At 43.0% G+C, this 22,492-nt stretch overlaps 1 protein-coding gene across 5 annotated transcripts in view; it reads right to left on the bottom strand.

The window, feature by feature from the left end:
- The window catches only part of znf536 (zinc finger protein 536), a 240,464-nt gene that overhangs the window by 41,353 nt on the left and 176,619 nt on the right, over positions 1-22,492 (bottom strand). For all 5 annotated transcript variants that reach the window (XM_086026490.1, XM_086026489.1, XM_086026486.1 and 2 more), the window contains one exon: positions 7,987-9,618. In XM_086026490.1, the coding sequence (XP_085882616.1) occupies positions 7,987-9,618 (1,632 nt within the window). The remainder of the gene's footprint in view (positions 1-7,986; positions 9,619-22,492) is intronic.

Genomic DNA, 22,492 nt, shown 5'->3' with positions numbered 1-22,492 from the left:
TAGCATGCCAATTACCCTTTCACTCCTAGAGACCTTTAACTCTGAGCTAAGAGATGCCAACTTTGATTTAACTCTGAGCTACGACACATCTATGAGCCTTTAACTTGAAGTTAAGACTCCAAATACTCGAGAGACAATAACAATCCATTAACTATGAGCTAGGATACTATCCTTTAATTTTAACAAATAATTTATTCAGACCTAAAACACACGTGTTATTCTTGACCCTGGAGCTACAAAATCTAACACTTAACTACCCTTAAGCCTTTATAAACCATTTACTTTGAGCTCAGAGCCACCACATACCAAAGTGACAATGACTCCTTAAAGAGACGAGCTAAAAAGAGCTAAGAGATGCCAGATATGCTTTGAATCAAACTTAAGATGATGAGCACTAAGCTACTATCTTTGAATGTCAAAAAACCTAAGACTCCAAGCTGAGAATACCATTATAAATGAACAATAAAGTAAGACACCAAATACTGATCTAAGAGGCATCAACTTCCCTTTAACTTCACGTTAAAACACCAAATTCCAAAGTAAGACATCAATTACCCTATAATTTCAATTTAGGAAGCCAAATACGGAGCTAGTAGAAGCCAATTACTCTTGCTTTTACTCTTTACTCTTGGTTAAAAAAAAACAAAACGTAAAGTTTGCGTGAACAGCATCACTCTTGAGCATCCTGATGAGCACTACTCTTATCAACTATCCCTTTAAGTATGAAGAGGCACAACCTACCCTTGAACTTCAAGTTAAAACACCAAATGTCCATCTACGAGACAAGTAAGCTTTATATACTACTTTTGACCCCCAACCTTAGAAGCTATGACTTTTAAATTCCATTCAAGATACCAAATGCCAAGCTAATAAGCTCAATTACCGCTTTAACTTGGAGCTAAGAGACACTGCCTACACTTTAAATTGGAGTTAAGACACCAAAGAAACATAAACCGCACCTTGAACTTGGGGCTATGAGACAATGCCTATTGTAAAACTTCAACAATCTTCCAAGTCAGAGGTAAGAGACACCTATTAGCCTTTAACTTAAAACTCAGAAACATCAACGACCCCTTTCACTTCTACTTAAGACGCTGACTACCGAGCTAGTACCCTTCAACATCAACTGCCCCTTTTAACTCTCAGCTAAAAGACGCCCATTAGCCTCTAACTTGAAGGTAAGAAACATCAACAATCCTTTCACTTCAACTTAAGGCGCAGAGTGCCGAGCCAGTCGACGACAACTACCCTTTAAGTCAAACTCGTGAGCTGAGCGACGGATGGCTGCTCTTTGTGAGCGTGTCATCACAAGACAAGCGAGGAGTGACTGAAGCTTGGCGGCATCGGAGCTGACAAAGGGAACAAAGGTTCTGGTAACAAAGGCACTCGGGTGTATAATCATACGCGTACCCTACGTGCACTTGTTTCACTGTAGAGTTTTCAAGAAGAAAGAGTGAAGTGAGGAAATGGAGAGCTAACCCGTATGTAATGCTAATGACCACAACAGTGGTGGTTTTAGCCCGGACACATCTTGGACCCCTAAAAATATGCACTTTTTCATGAAGTCACTTACAAACTACTTTGTGGGGGGGTTCTGGGAGATCACCAATGTGCTCCATTGGGCTCCACTGAAACCCTATGATGTAAATTTTCTGGGCCATCTATCTAGACCATTGCGATGAACTTTCAGCCATCACGATGAACTTCCGGATGTACTTTAATGTGTCAAAAACAATAAGAAGTGTGCAGGTGAGAACTCTGTCAAGCTCATTAGTAGACACACGGGGGTCTCCAAACCCTGCCTATTTTAACCTGTTAGAGAATTGTGTACCTGTATGTATGTGTGCAAGTGTCTGCAGACACGGCAAGCACATTCGTGGTAATTAACCTCCTGATGAGGACGATATTATTGGCAATTACCAGGTTTTGCTTTATCACAAGTTTGAAGTGTGTGTGTGTGTCAGTTTGTGTGTGTGCATAGGTGTGAATAAAGGAGCACAGGTGTGCATGCTTAAGGTGCAAAGACAACAACGGTGATAAAAAAAAACGAGGTGAGGTGCGTGATTGGAGTCAAGCTGCGTGCATACAAGTTGACTGATCGCGCACGCCAAGATTGATTGTTTCAGTCTGGGAGTTCTTCCGACGTTCAACAAGTTTATGCCAAGCACTCATCACCGTTGCAGGATTTTAATGTGAGAAGAACACTTTTAGCGGATCGCTGGTCATGCAATGAACCCTACCGGAGTCCGCCCCTTTATAATTGGAGTGAATCATGTCATAACTGGACTGAAAAATATCATAATTGACGAGAGTCAGGATGTATTGCGGGGAAAATGTTGTGAATTATATTGCATCACAAATGGACCGAACTGAATTGCATTGTAAATGGGGCAAGTATATCCAAATTGTATCCGTAGTGTATTGTAATTTCAGTGAGTTCAACTTGTATTTTGAGTTTAGATTCAACTTTCTGTCCAATGATGGGTGTTGAAGGTGTGGCATGTTGTTGATGCGCTTTTAAGTCACGCAGGTTGGCGCGTGAGCGGCCGTGCGTCATGTTTTAGAACGGCTATCAATTGTGCGTGGCACATCACGCCACAGCCTTGCGAGCTAGAAGTGCGTCGGAGACCTCAGGGCTGGCCGTTAATCACTTTTATTGATAAATGGAATTCCTGGGCCACTTAGGCAGGAAGCAGTAGCATAAATGCAGGTAAAAACCGCCACTTTCACGCACTTAGAAAGAGACGCCAACCACCCACGTAGATGGTCATGTGACTTGATGACTGATTGACAGCCTATTTGCATGCAAAAAATATATATATATTGACCGTTACCAACTGAACATTTATCAGCTGGTACCTTTTCCACAAAACCCAGTGATATTCCACCTACTGTTCGCTTTCATAAAGCGGACATGGCATTGTGCAATCATATAATGAGATTGGGTCGGTCTTGCACTAGTCCCCTTTCATACAGACGCCATCTATCAACTATGTTGGAATCTTAATTTTTTTTTTCTAGGTCAATTCCAAGATGCCACCCCCATCTCCATTACTACCATGGAAGATAGGGAAATTTCATGCCGATTTCAGACCGCTGCTCTGCTTTTCTGCGAGTCCATTTGACAGAGACACGCTATACCACCTTTGTTATGTCTCTGATTCTACATTGGAAGTCAGAAATTTTTGCTGACTTCACACCCTCTTTACCACTTTACACTATTTATTCCCTTTCACACACATGCCATCTGACCTCAGTTATGAGGGTGATACATGTCGGAATCTAGGGATTTTCAGACCAATTTCAAACCCGTTCTACACAGAAAGCACAATATCACTATCTTGCTATTCACCAAAGAACTGCAACAATAAACTTTACATTAAAGCACTTCTATCCACACCTCTGGTTCAAGGTCAGGTTCTTCCACACCATAGTCATCCAATATCCTTTAGAGAGCTTGTTTATGCATTAGGAACAGCAGGAGAAGTGTTCCATGGGCAGATTTGGAATCAAACCAATGTGCATCATGCCTTGTAAGGGTGAACAACTATTAATAAAGGGTGTCATATCTTGATGTCAGGACGTACATACAAGTATGAAATGATGCCACAAAGGCCTTTGTTCAGCAAGCTTATCAACAAAAGGTCAAACATTCCTAATTCCGCCTACATGCTCATCATGGCACAAAAAGGAGAAGCTTGATGAGCTGGAACATACAACATGTTCACTGTATGGAAACCGCAGGAATGTGTACATGTTTACATTATAAGAGTGAAATCCTTGACGACAGACCATCTGCTGTTAGCCGAAAAGGTCACACGATGCTAATTACCATTAATATTTGTTGTAAAGTCATCACAGGGAGGACCCTTGTTCGATTCCTAGAGTGGTACAATGCATGTTTTTATATTTGCAGTGTCAACAACTTGGGATTTGAACATCCATCCATCCATCCATTGTCCAAACCGCTTGTCCTCACAAGGGTCGCGGGCGTCCTGGAGCCTCTCTGCCAGCTGCCCTCGGACAGTAGGCGAGGTACACCCTGAATTGGTTGCCAGCCAATCGCAGTACACACGGAGACAAACAAACATTCGCACTCACAACCATACCTAGGGACAATTTAGAGTGTTCAATTAACCTGTGCATACGAAATTAGATATATGATTATAATGATGTAGAAATTAAATCCAAGTGGTGCTATTCACTTATTCCCTCTGTTACCGCAATCAAGACACAATCCCATATGTCCCACTCGGAGTTTATGAGTTTGGAACTCCAACAATTTGTTTGTGAGCATATTATTTTTTAAATGTTTTTTTTCAATAACCTTTTTCAGAGTCAATCTTCACTCTAAAAACAGTTGAATTATTTCACTAACCCAATTTTTGGATTGGTTGTGTTGTGTCAAAATTCGGAGTTATTTCTTATAAATTAACCCAATTATTGGTTCAAATTAACTATATATTGGGTTATATGCCAGTAATGTTTTATGTTGGGTCAAAAATCAACCTTACAGGCCCATACAGAGGTGCCAGATGTACACTTTGATGAAGTATGACTGCCGGCCATGACAGCCACCGACATACCGTTCATATGTCTACAGACGCAGCATCGTGGTCAAGTCAACGACACTTTTGACATTTGGATTTCTTCATTTATCACACTGTTTTGGTAAGTACTTCACACATTGTAATCTTTTGAAAACGAGTTGTTTGTAACTGAGCGTGTGTGTTGGACAGGAAGAGTGCAAGAATAGTTAAAAAAAAAAAAAAAAAGGCATTAGTCTGCCGTCATTGTAGGATGTGACACTTCACAAGAACTGTGCGTTCTCCAAATAATGTTCCATATTAACTTTATGTGGTTACAGTAATCCACAGGAACATTTCTATGATTACCAGAGTGGCTCTGGTTACCTTGCTTGGAGATTGAAAACTGTTGAGCCCAACTCTCCTCAAGAGGTCAATATATCTCAACACACTTTTCAAGATGGACCCACAACTCATCACAGCACATGTGAAAGTGCGAGACAGTTGTCTGGTGATGACCGCAAGGAAGCAATGCTTGGTTTAAAGAACTGAAATAAATTGTACACCATTTTACAAATTCATCTATCTAATGGACTGATTTGCATTTCATGGCTGACACCCAATCAGAGTGATTGTCACTGACGCCACTTTGCAGACTGCCGTTGGTATGTTATTCATTCAATTCATGTCTAAAAATACAATTCTAAAAATAAAATTCTAAACACTACTTTTTAATTTAGATTTGTTCTCACTTCCACCATGAATGTGCTGAACGAAATTCTGGACACGTATGCATTTTACTTTATGAAACCATGACTGAGGACCGCACAACAAACAATGACCTTCCTGCCATGTTAACATACAGATATCACCAAGTAGGCTGAGATGAAATTTGGCTGCCTCGTGACCACGGCACATGCATGAGGGCTGATTAGTGGGCCATGCTAAAATCCACTTCTGCCCTTAATTGACCCCTTTTTTTTTTTGCCCATCATCCCCTACTGTTATTGTTGCTGGAATTATGTCAACATCAGGAGTGATGTGCCTGAAGATAAAGACACATTTTTTTTTAACTTTCACTTGTTATTAATACATTTTTGGGGAAGGGTCAGTATCCATAGCATTATAAACAAAATGAACAAATAAATAGATAAATAAAATAGTGGAATAACCCAATTATTTGCATTATTTTGACCCATTTTCTTCATTTGTGTTCATGTAACCCTTAATTTTGGGTCAAAATGGAATAACCCAATTTGTTGTGTTAGTTTAACTCTAAAAGTTGGGTCAAAACTGAATAACCCAATTTTTGGGTTCGAATTTACCCAAGTCTGGGGCGGTCCTTTTTTAACACAACAGTTGGGTCAAATTTAACCCAAAAAATAGTTATTTTTGACCCAACTGTTTTTAGAGTGTTTGTATTGATCACTCTGACGCTATGCGCTGGCCACATTACAGCACATAGCATGGGCAAATTCCATGGTTTGATGAAAACAATATACTTTTTTTCAATATTTGAATTTGATTAAATGATACAAATAAAAAATCTGACAAAAACCTTTGGATGTTTCAGTTCATTTGCATTAACACAGCAGAAAATGGAAGCTTGGTGGGCAGCATAGAGCACAGAGGGTTAACCGGCAAGAACGAGTATTTTGTAAGTAGACACCCTCAAGAGCATCCACAAGTGTTCCGACATTATGTTTCCTGCCAGCCATTTAAAGTAGCAACACAAGTTTGCAATGTTTTTCCTTCTTCCCGGAGACACTTTAAGGTGGCAGCTCTAAAGTGCACAAGAGCCCAGTAAAAAGTGTAAAAAGAGACAAAGAGAAAAACGATTTCCTCGCCGGGTCTCAGGGAGCGGCTGTAACCCGAGCACAATCATGAAAGCTGGCAGTTCATTTTTCACAGGGTCATACATCGACCAGTCTTATAAAGTAATGGGCTTCTTCTGGGAGGCGGCTTTATGAACACTAAGATAGTTAGGAGACATGCGGAGGAGCTCCAGGTCCTGCTCGGACTTGCGCCGGGTTATTCCCTCCTGGCGGCGGCGGCGTGCGAGGGAGGCGCTGCTCCCGGTAATATCAACGTGTAATAAAGATTAATCTGTTGCTGGTTGCCTCGCTGATTACTCCTCAACTTGCTTGAAATAAGACTCAAATCACTTCAGAGACATTCCCGGGACCTTCGGTGGGTGTCGGAGTGTCTTTGCCGCCTGGAAACTGAATTTACCTTTCAGACATGAGTATTTAGGACTCTTTCTTTGTCCTTCGTTGACTGGATTTGCACAACATGCTTCAAGGCAGACTTTTTACCCCCACAATTTGGACATACTGTACACCAGGGCAGTGGAATGACAAAACAATTGAAATCAATCTGGGATCGGAATCAGAGAGCTCATCTAATTGTGATGTAAATCTGATATCTGCCAAAACCCACTATGGCCTAAACTGGCAAATTATATCTTCCTTGTCTGATGTCATTGGAATACACTGATTCATATTCATATACATCTACACAAACTACTAATAATGCAGTGATCTAATAAAAAAACAACAGGGCTAAACCAAAAACTCCAACCAAAAGCATAAATCATATCAGGACTTTCATTGGGTGTTTGAGCATCTTGAATTGACTAAATGTAACTTCAGATTTGTCTGTGGGGAACCTTTTGTGCTTCTTGGCTAGGTTTAAACTACATGCTTCCATTCAAACTTTTGTTCTTCCAGTTGATGCGTCAGGGCAGTGCAAACAGACAAAACAATGCTAGAAATCGGATATCCTGAGATTGGAATTAGAGAACACATACAAATGCGATATGTATCGAATATCTGCCAACGTGACTGCACCATAAACAGATTGGATCTACCCTGTCAATGCGAGCGTGACGTCATCAGAATACACGGATTAGTGTCGTATACACTATACAGACATCTACACGAACTGCAAATGTACAAATAATGTAATGCGCACGTTAAAAAACAATGGAGGTAAATCTAAAGCAGTGAAAGACAAACCATGTGTTTAGGACCAAATGTGATACAAACCTGATATACATATATGTGCAGAAATGGGCAGAATGGATCTACCTCGTCGATGAGAGCCTACGTCAGCATACACAGATTGCTGACCTACACGTACATGTTTACTACATTTTCACCAATTAAAAAAATAAATAAAACTACTGTGAAAGCATAAACCATCTGAGAAACTTCAATGGGTGTCTGGTCTTTGCTGTGGGATAACTAGCTCCATCTTTAGTGTATGTAGACAAAAAAAACAAAACAACAACTGACATTGAAGGCCCTCAGCTCAGAATCCGGCCAAGCCCCAAAAATGCCAATTTGACTGTAATGCAAACAGACAGATCCATAACTCTATAAAGGAGTCAAAATCGTATTAAATCGGGATTACGGCCTTTGTGTTTTCTGAGAGGTGTGAGAAGAGGTTCAAGACTCACCGGCTGCATCAGGCCTCTTCACGTTGAAGGCCGATAGGTTGTCGCCTCCGTAGGCTCGGAGCACGGACATCATGTTCATCTGCTGCTCAACCTTCAGAAGTCCCGGTGGGGCTTCGGGCGGCGGCAGGAGGTTCATGCCTTGCTGCCACGGTTTCTCCAGGGACATGACTTGCTTCTGGTTTTGCTGGAAAAGCGGTGGCGTCAAGGCAGAGGATGAGGCCACCAAACCCTCTTGCAGGTGCTTATGGTGGTTCTGAGCGTGGTTCTGAAGCGGACTTCCTTCGTCCTCTCGGTCCATGTCGTCATCTCGCTCCTCATCCTCTTCGGCTTCCTCCCTTTCCTCCTGCTCCTCGTCGGAATGGTGTTGCCCTTGCTTGGGCGTAGCTGACGGGGTGTCTTCGCTGACGCGCACCCCTGATTTGACAGCCTCGTCATCAGACCCAACCTGCTCCTCATCGGGGTCTCCACAGGAGCTCCTCTCACCAACTTGGTCATCTCCAGCTGAAGATGCTCCTCTGAAGGCCTTACCGGGAAGTTCCAGTCCCTGCTCAGTGGCAGCCATGTAGCCTTGGAGACCCTGAGCCGCCCCCCGGGGAGAGCCATCGTACAAGCCACCAAAGCGTCTGTAGAAGTCGCTCTGGAAGGGGTTGTATGGCTGGTCAATGTGGTTGTTCCAGCCCACCTGGTTTCTCTCTCCATCCCCATCTTTGTCTGAGAGCAAACTCTTGATGTTAGGGGATTGATGGGTGGTGGGAGAAGCTTCTCCGTGTGCTTCCTTGCCCGCATCGGCCCTCTGCGCTTGGGCCTGACCCAGATGGTTGGCCTGGAGGTGAAGGGCCATGAGCTCCAGTGATGCAGTGGAGAAGGAGCAGAAAAGGCAGCCGTGCCATGCCACGTTGTCATGGATGGTGACTGAGGAGCCGGGGAGAGAGCCGGATCCAGACTCGGGCCGGACCGACACCGACAGATCCAGCGGCTCAAACTGGGAGCCAGGTTTTCCGGGTGCTGGATTTTGCTTGATGTCAAGTTTGTCATCTTTTTCCTGATCTGCCAGGGCGGCACGCTTGGCTCTGGGCTCACCGTTATCATGGTAGGACTGGGGGGCTGGGACCTGGACTGGACTCAGGTTATCCTTCATATCTTTCTTCATGGAGCTGAGGACAAAGTTGTCCATGAAGGCCTGCAGAGAGCCTTGGAAGTGAACTCCATTTCCCATCATGCTTTGGTAGGCCCGGCTTAGATCAGAAAAGCTGGCGGGACCCTCTGCGGAAACCAGGGATGCAGGGCCATCGTTGGCCTTCATGTTCTCGGCGATGGCATCGAAATGGCGGTCCCCGCGCTCGCTTGCTGCCATGACGCTGGCTGATGCCCACTGATGTGGCAGTAAAGGCCCCGCCCTGAAGTCCAAGTTAGGGGGTAGGCCTTTAAAGACATTGCGCAGAACATCGGGGCGGGCAAAGAGGCCGCCGCCCGCTGCCTTCCCGTGGTCGTCCTTGTGCTCCGATGAGGGGGCATGCGCGGGGCCGGCCGAGCCGTTCTGGCGCTCTCGGTGGTGGCGCTCCAAGTGGTACTTGAGACTGGCGGACTGGGTACCGGCGTAGTCGCAATGAGGGCAGCGGTAGGGCTTCTCTCCTGAGGGAAAGAGCGCAAGAGTGAATCATTAACCTGATTATTAGCGGCTGGATATCCAAAAGCTATTTGCTGGAGCGGGAACGCCGACCCAAGGGTCATGTCACCTCCCCGGAGGAGGAAAACGAGGTCAGAGCAGCAAATGAAATGCATTTCATTAACGCGGATAACAAAAGAGGACGTTTCAACAGTGGTTTGCAAACCTTTTTTTCAATCATGTAAACCCTTGAGAATATTTTTTCACCCCAAAAAATTCCATTAACACATGTTTTTACTGATATTTTGTTGGCTGTTTTTGCCTTTCTTGGTCCTTGAAACTGAAATTTGAGCACGGAAAACTAACGGCTTCATCATTGTAACTTGGGAAGTGATCGCAATGGAAATAGTAAATAGCAACAGAATGTGGTTTATTGAAATTCCACTAGCAGTTTTATTTCACTCATTCAACTCCTGTCGTGTGCAGTCACGCAGCTATTACGGATTCATGCATTCAAATAATTAGCTCGCTGGCGATGTCACGGCCCGTGTTAGCGTTACGATCTGGGACAGCGACAATGGCTTTCAACACAAAGGGCCATGGCCGGTGAGTGTGGTGTGTGAAACTTGACAGGACTTATGGTCTTCAATAATGACTTTATTCTCGTACGAATACGACATTTTCCTGTATTACACAACCAATGCAAATGATGCATTCATTTGTGTTACGACTTCTGGTATAGGCTATTGAGTTTCAAGATTTATTTTTTACATTAGTCCAGCAGATGGCGCTACTTAGCTACTGATTGGCAGTAGGTCACACCTTTTATTGTTATCTGCAAGGGTAATTTGCTTATGTTGAAACTACTTCAGTCCTAAACATATCACATATCTCACTCAACCTTTAACCGTAATTGAGGACAATCGCAGTAGAAAAAGCATGGATCAGCAGTTTTCCCTTTCAAATTGTACTTATCGTTATTGTTGGATTTAGCGTCTCTGTGTATGGAAGTTGTCTTTTGGCCAATCCCAGACAGGTAAACATCAAACAAATGGAGAATGAAGACAACTTAAAACATAGTAGAAGATGGAGATGGAGAAGGATAGAGGACATGACTCCATACAGTGAAGAATGTGAACATGATAGTGAAAGAATTTGGCATCAAAGTTGAACAATCATTTTAGGGATTCAACATGAAAAAGTTTTTATTTTTGTTTGCATTTATTTAAGCAAAAGGGCAATATTATTCCCTTAGCCAGGATCATTTTGGTCACAATCACAACGTTAACTTTTCACGCCGCTTCATCTCAACCCCTCTTTTTTTTAGGCGTGCTGTACTCCCATTTGAGAAAGGCTGCTCTAAAAACAAAAGCGAGGCGGAAGAGCTGATGAGGGCGAGTTTAATACGAGTGTCGACAAGAGCGAGAGTCATAAAGATAAACATCTAACCACCCACTGCCTTGTCAGCGGCACTCCATTTCATGTGTCTTACTGCTCACTGTCGGGGGGAAGGCGCTGAAGGCAGCGAAGGCGTCTGAATTTGGGTCGATCCGGCCTTGCCGAGCCAGCTATCACTCATGTTGGCGTCATAAAAAATAATATGTGGCCATATGGTGCTTTCGGCTCACCACAAACCGCTATATTTCCAAGTGATGGCCATGCTACGCTGCTTGGGCACACATCTCTCGCATCATACTTGTTTCTTTGCGGATCAAAGAACGACAAATGAGTGGTGATTAATTGCGATACGATTTCAGACAATCAGGCATATATTTTTTGGGCGGCAAAACTACCCAAACACTGTTTTGTGAATAAAGTTAGGCTATGAAAAAAATCAAAATGTGAAGCTAAAACACTCATAGTCAAATAGTTTGTCAGTATAGATAGTGAGCTCAAAAAACCCCCAACATATTTTAAATAAAGTAATCAAGTTCCGGCAAAAAAAGCTGTTGAGCCTGGTTGAGCATGGTGTGAAATTTTGATGATTATTTGTAACATCGCTCATAAAAAAAACCCAAAAAAAAACAGTTGTGCCCATTAGAAATAGAGGATATTTATATTTCAATTCAGTCCCTGAAATCACATTCATCGATTGACACAAAATTTGGTGGACATACCTATCGGGAAAGGATGCACCCAAAAGTCACATGGATCCATGCCAAAAACTGAAAGAGAAGTCACCCATTTTGTTTGTGGCCATTGCAGGGCATATCATTTAACAAACTTTAATTGCACATGATAATATTCATTTAATTGTGGCAGGAAAATTCGTGGTCACGATTAAAATTGTATTAATTGTGCATCCCTAGACGCCCTAGATGCAAATATAGCCAAAAGAGGGGCAATGCTGAATTGCCATTTCTTCTTATTTTATTGTATTTTTTTAATCATGCCATCCAAGCTGATCGGAGCATGGTGCCAAATTTTGAGAGTTTCAAAAAATTAGCCCCTGAAACCAATTTCACCGATTGAGGCAAAATTTGATGAAAAAAAGTGTCCAAGTCGAACAAAAAGTCGGACACTTTGTTTCGAAGCGACCGCTGTGGGCTCATACAACTCGTAGTGGAGAAGACCCAAACAGAAGCAGGTAAGGCTTTCTAAAGTTCGAACTTCTTTTTTATTTTTTTGAATCCAAGCCATCTAATGTGGGCAAGCCATCACTCAGGTCATGTCATATCAAACTGCATGTGCCCATATGGTGCATTGGGCTCACTGCGGACTTCCATATTTCCAAATGACGGCCACGTCCAGCATGCTCCTTGCGCCCGCTTCTCCCGGACGTCCGCCATCGTTTTCGGATCAAAGCCGGTAAACGAGGGGTGAATCCATTGTGATGCCGTATATTTATTTATGCTGCACATGCATATTCATGTTGCACGCTCTTGTTAATGCTGGAAGACGAGCGCGCGGCTTGCCAGGAGTGGATGTTCCACCGCAGCGATACACATCCTGCAAGCAATTATAAGAGGCTTGGAGTCACCGCCAGATTTAGCTTCATTAAACAATGAACACAGAGGGGGAAAAATGCAAAGCTCTCCTCCTTCTTTTAAAGAAAAAAAGTTCCAAAAGTGGGATTTGTGTGCGCGCACGGAGGATTGATGGGGAATGAAAGCGAGTGAAGTGCACATTTCTAAACATACAATCATATAATGTTTAGAGTCGACACATGGAAACGCTTGCGCACGGCTGGGAGGAGAAAGGGGGGAAAAAAAGGCATTGTTACGCCAGGCTGCTTTGAATGATTTAAGTCGGGCTGTGTAGTAAATCATGGATATAATTAGCAAATGGCATACTGCTCAAGTCGTTTATCATTATTTAGAGGGCACCATTCCAGAAAAAGACTGCGCAATCTGCAGACCTACTGCCGAGCTGTGGCATAAAGGGCCACAAACAGCGACTCAATACAATATTGATACAGGCCGGCGGAGAATAGGAGCGTGCACAAAGGGAAATGGAGCGCGCCTCTGACTACAGATAGCGAGACGCTGATTTGATCCATTTTCTTTTGACGCCGTCAAGCTCAGCCAGCCCAGTGTATTTAAAGTCAAGCAGCAGAGATGAGCTTTTAACCCAATAAGTGCTGCCACTGGTGCAGACTCGTTGCTGATTGAATAAGGAAACGTCCCCCATGCAAATTACCATCCGCGATTCCTCTAACTGGACAAAATGATATTCCGGCGGCCAAATTAGACGCAAATTAGACTGATGTGATTTTTTTTTCTTCTTCTCCCTCCTCCTCCTTCTCCTCTTAAGAGCTCGTTAATGTGCGCGAGGGCAAATCAAGACGAATGCCGGCATATCTGCGTCTAAATACGCCGAATGGAGAGGAAAACATTCGTTATGTTTATGGGGCCGCCGAGCGTCCTCCAGCTGTCTGTTAAGATGAACACTTTAACCCTCGACTAAGCCATTTTTATTTCCGAGCCATTTGACTTTGTTGAATGAATATGGGCCCAATTTGCCAGAGGGTATTAATAAAAACAACACAATTGCCATCTAGTCTAAAATGGCAGACCTACACAAAAAGAGTCCAAAATGCCCCATTGACGATGGCAATTTTAATCACACGTTTATCTTAAAATATTTTAATGCAGTCTAGGGCCGGGACTATCAAATGATTTTTGGGGGGAATGAATTATTCTAGAGATTATTGCGTCAATTATTCGAGTAATCAGATCAAAACTGATTTTGCAATATTAAACAACAAAACCAATACTAAAGTTGCATTTGAGGTGCAGTTATTGAATTTGTCCACTCGGAGCTGTCATTCTCACATTCTACAACGTAGTATCTGTGACTTTAAATGTGTGTGGCTTTAAAAGGCGGGGCCTGGCCTAGTGAGTGATGTGGGTATCAGCGAATGAGAGTGTAACGACTGACTGTTAACTGTGAATTTCTGAGACAGAGATTTGGCTTCAATTTCTAACAATGAATTATTCCAATAATTCAAATAATGGTTGCAGCCCTAATTTCATCCTTTGTTAACAATTCAATTTGTCTCCGAGATGGAGCTACTATTCTCTCATTTAAAGTAGGCAGCAAAATGTAACACATTTTACTCTTTTTTTCATGGGTATTCGCCTACAAGATCATATTGTTGAGGCTTCGTTTCAAGCCAATCCAAACGTATGTTTTTTACCAGATCTCTGACCCCGGCCACATATTCCTGTTTTCAAGACTCTTGATGTAAAGGAGATTGAGGTTGTACACTGTTACAAATACCTGGGCATATTAATTGACAAATCTCTCAATTTCAAAAGACATGTATGTGGCTTGTAAAAAAGCTAAGGATAAAGTTGGGTTTTTATTTTAGAAACAAGCTGTGTTTTTCTTTTAATGTAAAAAAAGCATATTGTCGCTGTTTTATTTGAATGTATTAATTTTTTTTTAGCTGTTTTAGACTACGCTTTCATACATGCATGCTTCTGCACAGTGTCTCCATGAAATTGATAGTGTTTACCACGCATCCCTGAGGTTCACTACAGATTGTAAAGATCTGACTTCCCATTGCAAGTTGTACTCTCGAGTTGGATGGCCTGCGTTGGCGACCCGCAGGCTCATTCACTGGCACACATTCATCCATCCATCCATTATCTGTACCGCTTCTCCTCACAAGGGTCGCGGGGCGTGCTGGAGCCTATCCCAGCTGTCTTTGGGCAGTAGGCGGGGGACACCCTGAACTGGTTGCCAGCCAATCGCAGGGCACACAGAGACAAACATCCGCACTCACAATCACACCTAGGGGCAATTTAGAGTATCCAATCAACTTACCATGCATGTTTTTGGAATGTGGGAGGAAACCGGAGTGCCCGGAGAAAACGGCACACATTCATATATAAGGCAATTCTGCGACTGCTTCCCCCGATCTTTATGTTTTATCAGGCAGACAAGTACACAGCAGTATTCATTGCGTTCTCAGGACCACTGTCCCAAACGCCCGGACAGAAATTGCACCCGCAACTTGGAATCTCCTACAGAATGACTTGAAACCCAAGAAACTTGTGTCCTTAAAGTTTTTAAATAGAAATTGAGACACCTGGAAACAGCTTCCATGGACTGTCGTTGTTTTAGCTTGGATGTTTGAGCAATTTATTGATGGGTAAATGGGCTGTCATTTGTATAGCGCTTTTCTACTTTCGGGACTCAAAGCGCTTCACACTATACCTCATTTACCTACTGATGACGCAGCATCAGGAGCAACTGGGGATTCAGTATCTTGCTCAAGGATACTTCAACACGGTCACAATGGCTGTGGATCAAACCCACAACCCCTGGGTTGGGAGACGACCACTCTACCACTGATCCCTGCCGCTTAATCCAAAAAACAGTTTCATTCATCTAGTGAAAAGTCACTCAGGCCCTGTCTACACGTAGCCGGGGGTTTTGCAAACGCCAGATACAAGCCTGCGGTTAGCCCTATCATCCACATGTCCCCGGAGTTTTTTCAGTGAAAACGCAAAACTCCGGCCGCATTGGAGATTTGGGGATATCTCCGGATTGCGTTTTGCTGTGGACGGTTACACCCAGAGATTTACGTCGTCACCGTGCGACAACAATGCTTTGATGTCATTGCGCGACTTATGTTTTCACGCGAGTCAACATGGATTCTCTCTGCGCTGCGTTGGTTATAGCCGTTCTCGATGTGCTTTTTGCTAACTTATTTGTCCGCAACCAACCACTACTTCTCGTTGAAAGGTTTAAAAGCAATTCTGACCTCTTGTCGGTTCTCCCGAACGGGTTTGGCCGTGTTTTTGGTTTCGTAGAAGTGACGTCAAAGGACGGAAGTTCCTTCTGAATGCATAGTGTTTGGCTAACTAGTGCCACCCAGAGGCTTGGCATGCGTTTGAAAACGCACTTCCGCGGTTTCGTGTGAATGCGTTTTTTTAATGTGTATTCCAACGCAGGCGGGGGCGGGATATATGGTTGTTAAAAAACCCCGGCTACGTGTAGGCAAGGCCTCAGTAAGATGCAGTAATATTGGTTGTTTTTCACAAAGGACAAAAAATATATACCTATGGGTATTGTTATAGTCTGCCGCTGCACCATTTGTTTTCAAATATATGTTCCACTGTCAAATAAATGCTTTTTGTTAGCCCTTCTATGGCCTTTACCATTACTGTATGTGTTTGCATTAAGCTGGCTAACCTGCAAAGCAAAGTTGTGTGGTTGTTTTAAATAAACACGGTGCAGTTGTCTTTGTTCTAAGTTAGTTCGACAGTAAAGATCTTGAAGTCTTGTTTCTATTGAGTTTACTGATTTTGCATTGCTATTCATTTATTGTTTTAACTGTCTTATGTTTAGCTGTTGTCTACTTCATGCCACGGACTTTGTATGTATGCAGCTCGGTTGTTTTTAAAGTGTTCTGGAAAATAAAGAGTTGAGTTGAGTTATATTACCGACTTGCTGTTTTTACATCCGTTTTGGGGAAGATGACACTATTTGTCATTTGGAAAGGAGCTCTTTAGGGTTAAGTCTTAGGTTTCGCCATTTGGAAATGGTGTCTTGAAGGAGCATGTGTCGCTGCGAGGACATCTGCTCCGTCATACGTCAAGGGGGGCTGCCATGACATCTGGGGACTCTACTGTATCCTGCCTTGCAACATTACACACAATTTACAGCTAAAGGTCATTATGTAGCCGTTAATCCACTTTTAATTGATATCAGCGCAAACAGCACAAGCTCCCCCGCCCCAGCCGCCTGACACATGACGCATCGCCAGCCAGCAGGAAATCGATGCTCGGGGAGTTAAAAATAGGACGGGAGAACTTTTTGTCACGCGTTCCGAGATGAAAGCCGACGGCGGCGGCGAGGTTGTTTGCCCTGGAAAACATTGCCGATCTTGGAAACACATCCTCCCCTTCCTCCTCTTGATCACCATGTTCATTGTGCTTCTTTTTATTTAGCTTTTATTTAGCTTCTCACTTTGTTGCTGCCACACAAACCGACAAACAAGGCCAAACCTGCATTTGGCCAAAGCAATGATTTTTAACATCTTTAAGGGGAACTCAAGGTAAAAAGTTCCATTGTAATAATACAATCTGTGGCCACAAGTTCAAACACACCATAAATATAAGAATTGAGAAGATGGATCCATCTGTTTTCATCATTCTCAGGGTGCTACCGTTTTGTCCTGTACCGCCCTCTGCTGTCGACCGAAATTGACGTCAGAGTGCCCTCGGGCTCGCATTGTGGACGTCACGGCTCTCCTGTTTTCTGGGTTTGGTTAGATTCGCAATGAGACGTTGACTGAGTTTGAGTCGACAGCAGAGGACTGCTCCTTTTGACATGTTTTGTTTCACCTTTTGCTCAGAAACTGGTGTTTTTGGTGAAACCAACCCATGTCTTACTGCTGACAGGAAAAAATGTTGGTGAAAAAGGGAGTCTATTTTTCCTTTTGGTAGGTTCTCTGCTTATATTCTCACAGGAAAAAATATTTTGTGGATCTTGAAATATCCACCAAAATGCTTTGAAACGGCTGGCAGTGAATGAGTTACAATAAATACAACAATAAATTCACAAATTTAGAAATGTTGACAGAAATCACTGACATTATTAGTGTCAAAAGACAAATCAATATGAAGACCAGAGAACTAAAATGGAATTTACTCTTGACTTCATTAAGTTTTATTCCTAGTAGAGCATGCACACAGTGTTTGTGTGGGCTAAAATAAAAATGCTAAGCTTAAGGTAGCATGGCAAAGGCACAATGTCAGTGCACTGGGTTCGAGAAGGGGGAGGAGCCTGAAGTGTGTCTTGATGACAAGGTTAAGGTAAGGTTAAGTGACACACTCTCACGCCACCCTGCCTCAAGAAACTATTGTCACAGCAGAGGACTTTTCTTTTTTTTTATTTTTAATTATTATTCTTTTTTCCCCCAACACACACACGCGCAGCTGCTTACTGCTAAATAGAGCCTTGTCCAGAAGGGGACAATCTGGCCCTCTAATTGCTGTCACTGAAGCCGGGATTCATTATGTGACTTTCCCATTAAAATGTGAGCATTAATTTGTATAATGAAATATCACCCTCTGCAGTGTGTTCATTAGCTCGCCGCTGTTAGCTACCTCCAAAAAACTCTGCTCCATTCCGCTAATGGATATTTGCCCACTCCCCGTTCGAGATGAAACGACGGCCGTAACGTTAGCTCTTGAGCGCTAAATTTCAGCTCACTTCATTTCTTTCAAGCGGCTGTTAGCGCCTCGTTAATCTCTCGCTCAAAGGCCTGGGAAAATAAGAGAGCGGGTCTGGATCTGGATCCGCTCCTGTACTGGATCGCCATCGGTGCCGATTAGCTTGTAGCCATGATTTAAGGCGACCCATCACGCTGCTCGCATGTGCGGAAAAGCTGTGCTGAGCCAAATAAACATCGACACCGGGTTGCCTTGTCACATTAAATTTTAATAGGGGACAAAAACGGGGATGATGTGTAAAACATAAATTGAGATCTGAGGGAAGCCAAACACTGGGCGAGGGACATCAAAGATTCCAAATGAAAACACAGTTGATGGACTCAGTGGGAATATTAGTAGGGTTAGGATAAGGACTAGTATTATAATGTTAGATTTTGGCTTACAAACATTACCTCGCACTCACTCAGTGTATCAGGACTTGTTTTGTGGACCGGTTAGGGTTTTGGTTCAGGGTTAGGTAAACTGGGTTTGCTTTAGGTTCAGGGTTGGGATTGTGGTTGAATTGCATGCTTAGGGAGTTTGTCAGCACTTGTTTTGTTCACCGGTTAGTTCACCGGTGAGTGCAGGATTAGCATCAGGTGCTAGGGTTAGGTTTAGTGTGTCATCGGTGCTCCATTTGTCAGGATTTGTGGTCTTGTGGGCTGGATGTTAGGCAGTTTCAGGATTTAGGGTTGGGGTAAGAATCTGAGTTTGGGCTATGGTTAGGCGATTAGGGTTAAGTTTAGTCATTTGTGGTTAGGCTCTTTGAAATACACTAATGATTATTTTGATGATTGATCTCTCAAAACAGGTTTTAAGTGCCATCCTTTATTTAAAAAAAACAGGAATTTACTTCAAATGGACAGTGCAGAAAACACACAAACAATTTAATTATCAGTCAATTACTGGTTTGATCCATAAAATTTTTGAAAAGAGGCAAAAATGTTGATCATTGTTTTCCAAAGTAAAAGCAGATGTTTGCAAATGGTTTATTTTGATTCAACACAATGACAAACAGTCTGCTTTCGTGGGGGACTACAGAAATCTGAGATTATTTAATGCTGACAGGCTGAAATTCCGAGGATTGGCATCATTTTAAATCAAACAGGATGTGTAAATGATTAATGGACTGTCAAAAATAATTAGTGATTAATTTTATAATCGAGTAGTTGTCGATTAATCGATGTGCGTCCAACACAAACATATCCTAACACTCAATTTGTCAGGACATGTTTTGTGGGCAAATTTGGGTTTAGTATTAGCATTAAGATGTGATTGGCTGGCAACCAATTCAGGTAGTCCCCCGCCTACTGCCCGAGGACGGCTGGGATAGGCTACAGCACGCCCGCGACCCTTGTGAGGATAAGCGGTATCGATAATGGATGGATGGATTAGCATTAAGGTTAGGGTTTGGCATTCGGGTCATCGGCCTCCACAAACACTCACTTTAATCAGGACTTGTCGTTTCGTGGTCTGGGGGTTTGGTAGTTTTAGGCTTTCTAGTTAGAGTTAGTGGTAGGACAAAATTACTGATTTGGGGTTGGGTATGGCATATGCATATACTGGTTCAATGTCACTTGGTTTGTCAGGATTTGGGGTATGGTTGGCAGTTTTAGTGTTTGGATTTCGTGTAAGGGTTAAGGATTAGGATAATTGATTTATACAAACACTTGTTGTCACTTGCTTGGATTTATGAGGACTTGTTTTGTGCTCCACAGGTTGGCTGTTTTAGGGTTTAGGGTTCGGGCCATTACTAGTGCCAGGAATTAATTTGTTCACTAGAGGCTGTTAGGGTTTGGTTTAGGGTTAGGTAGTGAGCATTACGGTCATTAACATACGCAAGGGTTCAGGTGGCGTTAGTGTTAGGTGGTTAGGGGTCAGGGGGTATGACATGAGCAAGCATTGGAGCTCATGGTTTGTCTTGCTTTGCTATCTGTAGGTTGGAAGTTTTAGATTTTACGGTTTGCATGCGCAGATACTTATTTCTTGTGTTGGAGGTTCAAAGGTTGTATAGAGGGAGGGTGTCGTCGACATATGCAATAACAAGCTAGCACTAGCACTTGATTTGTCAGGAGTCAGGTTTCGGGATTCTCCTAGATATGCGTGAGCAGGCCAATGCAATCCGATCCCCCTCGTTAAATGATCACATGCTAACTATGCAGAAGTCAAATACAATAAAGTGACATTTTTCATTGTCATAAAAGTGAAAAACAACTATTAAACCCTCAGTTAACTTGGTGCCAGGGTGCAGGGCCTAATTTAAAGGTGATTCAGGTCACAGATTTGGATATTGTTTCTTTTTAACATTCACACTTGTCATAGTGTAAAAAGAAGGGATGAGACAAGAAGGCAGTTAACTTTTGAGCACAATGTTGACATGTTCTTCCCTGCCTCTTCCATGTCCTGACCTCATTGTCACTTCCTGTTCTTGGCGGCATCCTAATCGTCGAGCGCCGAGGCGCGGGAGAGTCCGAGTGGAAATCCTTCACAGCTGAAAAACATCAATGCTGGATTCTTTTCTTTTCCTTGCTCGTCATTTTGTGGCGAGCTAAAGAAGAGACCACCCGGGTGGCGTAATCCCCCCCTTCTGCTGGCCTCATACTGTACTTACAGACAAACGTTAATGTAGCACAGTTAGCATGCGAGTATTTAATGTTATCTGCTGCCTTCTGAATATAGCACGATATACAGTATGCACACATACATAAATGCCGTGCTAATATTATCAATTAATTATTGAAATCAAGAACATGTGGTCACTGTTAACAGTGATTAACTTATTTTTAAACTTGTATGGCAATTGAAGTCCCTGTAAAGTCAAAATAAATACTCTATCGCTTGTAAAGTGACACATCATATATTGTAGGACTGTTGTTAAGAATCCTGCCAAATAAAAATTATTTAAAAGAAAAAATTGCTGGCATATAAAATGAGGCTTTAAAGTTGTGAACAATCATGCCTTTCTCTCTGCTCTCGAACGCTGTGGGCGTGTCTGCAGAATGTGATGAATCCACACAGCGCTCAATTGTCAATCAAATACGGCCACTGCGACTTGGAAAAATGCATGCTACTTTGTGTAACATCTTTGTAAGCATAGATTGCTAGCAAACTGCACGTTACAATTGCGCCAGACAACTGCTGATGCGAATGAAGGCACTCAAGTTCTTGTATTGTGGAAGTGAGGCAGGTAACGGCAGACTCAAAAGCGTGTCACAGGGTGCTGTTTTAGCCACACCCCTAAAAAAATTCTCAGTCTTTTATATGCTTTTATTGACAAATCTCTGAATACACTTCAGAGTCTTTAAGAATGAGGTAATGTACAATAATTTAGGGATTCATTGGTTCAAAATCACACCACATGTGACTTAGCAGTCCCTAAAAGTGTACCAGCATCCCAATTTGGAGACAACTGTGCTGCCAAGTGTCCTTGCGTGATCTACTTGTGACTTTAACCTGGATCGGCGCTGGTGCGTTCGTCAGCCAGCGGAGGGATTTAACCTCATGCATCTCCGGGCTTCCGACAGGAACGGCGGAGCGGGCGAGCATGTCGAGGCTAAAGGGGGGTCGTCCCGCTCGACTGGAGGATAAAGTGAAATCAACGAGGCCCGTCGAGTGACGACTGACCCCCCGAGTGAGAAAAAAACCCCAGAGTGAGGACAGGCTGCCTTTGTTGTGCCTCGGAAGTTATTGAGAGCAAGCCAGCGTGAAAGGGGACGATGCCACGGCGGGACACTGAGGCCTTGTTGTAAGGGAAAGACGAGAATAACGATAACTTCACCCACACACACACATGCACATTTTTACACACAGAGGCGAGGACTAGCTAATGAGGTCGCGGTGGACTAACAAGGACTAACGAGAGTGCGCGGAGGCATCGCTCGCACGTTTGGGGAACGTGCGACTCGGAAGCAGAGACCATCTGTGCGCTCGACATGTCACCCACCGCATTTCCTGTCGCTCAGAACTTGACGGCGACGCCGAAGGATGTCAATCAAAAGGAGTGAGGATGCCTCCAAAGCGGAATGCGCCAAAAAGTCAGTCTCAAAATTCAAACAAAACTATGAAGTAAAACTATTAATAATAATAATAATAATAATAGCAATAATAATAATATTAATAACAATAATAATAATAATAATAATACATACAGCTCTAGTAGTAGCTAATAGTGAAAATTATTTACTGTATTTAAGGATAAGAAATTAAGCGACACAGGAAAGGATACGTGACC

The sequence above is a fragment of the Filicampus tigris genome, chromosome 3 (genome assembly GCF_054856515.1).
Source record: "Filicampus tigris isolate MCC_2025a chromosome 3, RoL_Ftig_1.0, whole genome shotgun sequence".
NCBI classification, from domain to species: Eukaryota; Metazoa; Chordata; class Actinopteri; order Syngnathiformes; family Syngnathidae; genus Filicampus; species Filicampus tigris.
This window is presented reverse-complemented; position numbering and strand designations above follow the sequence as displayed.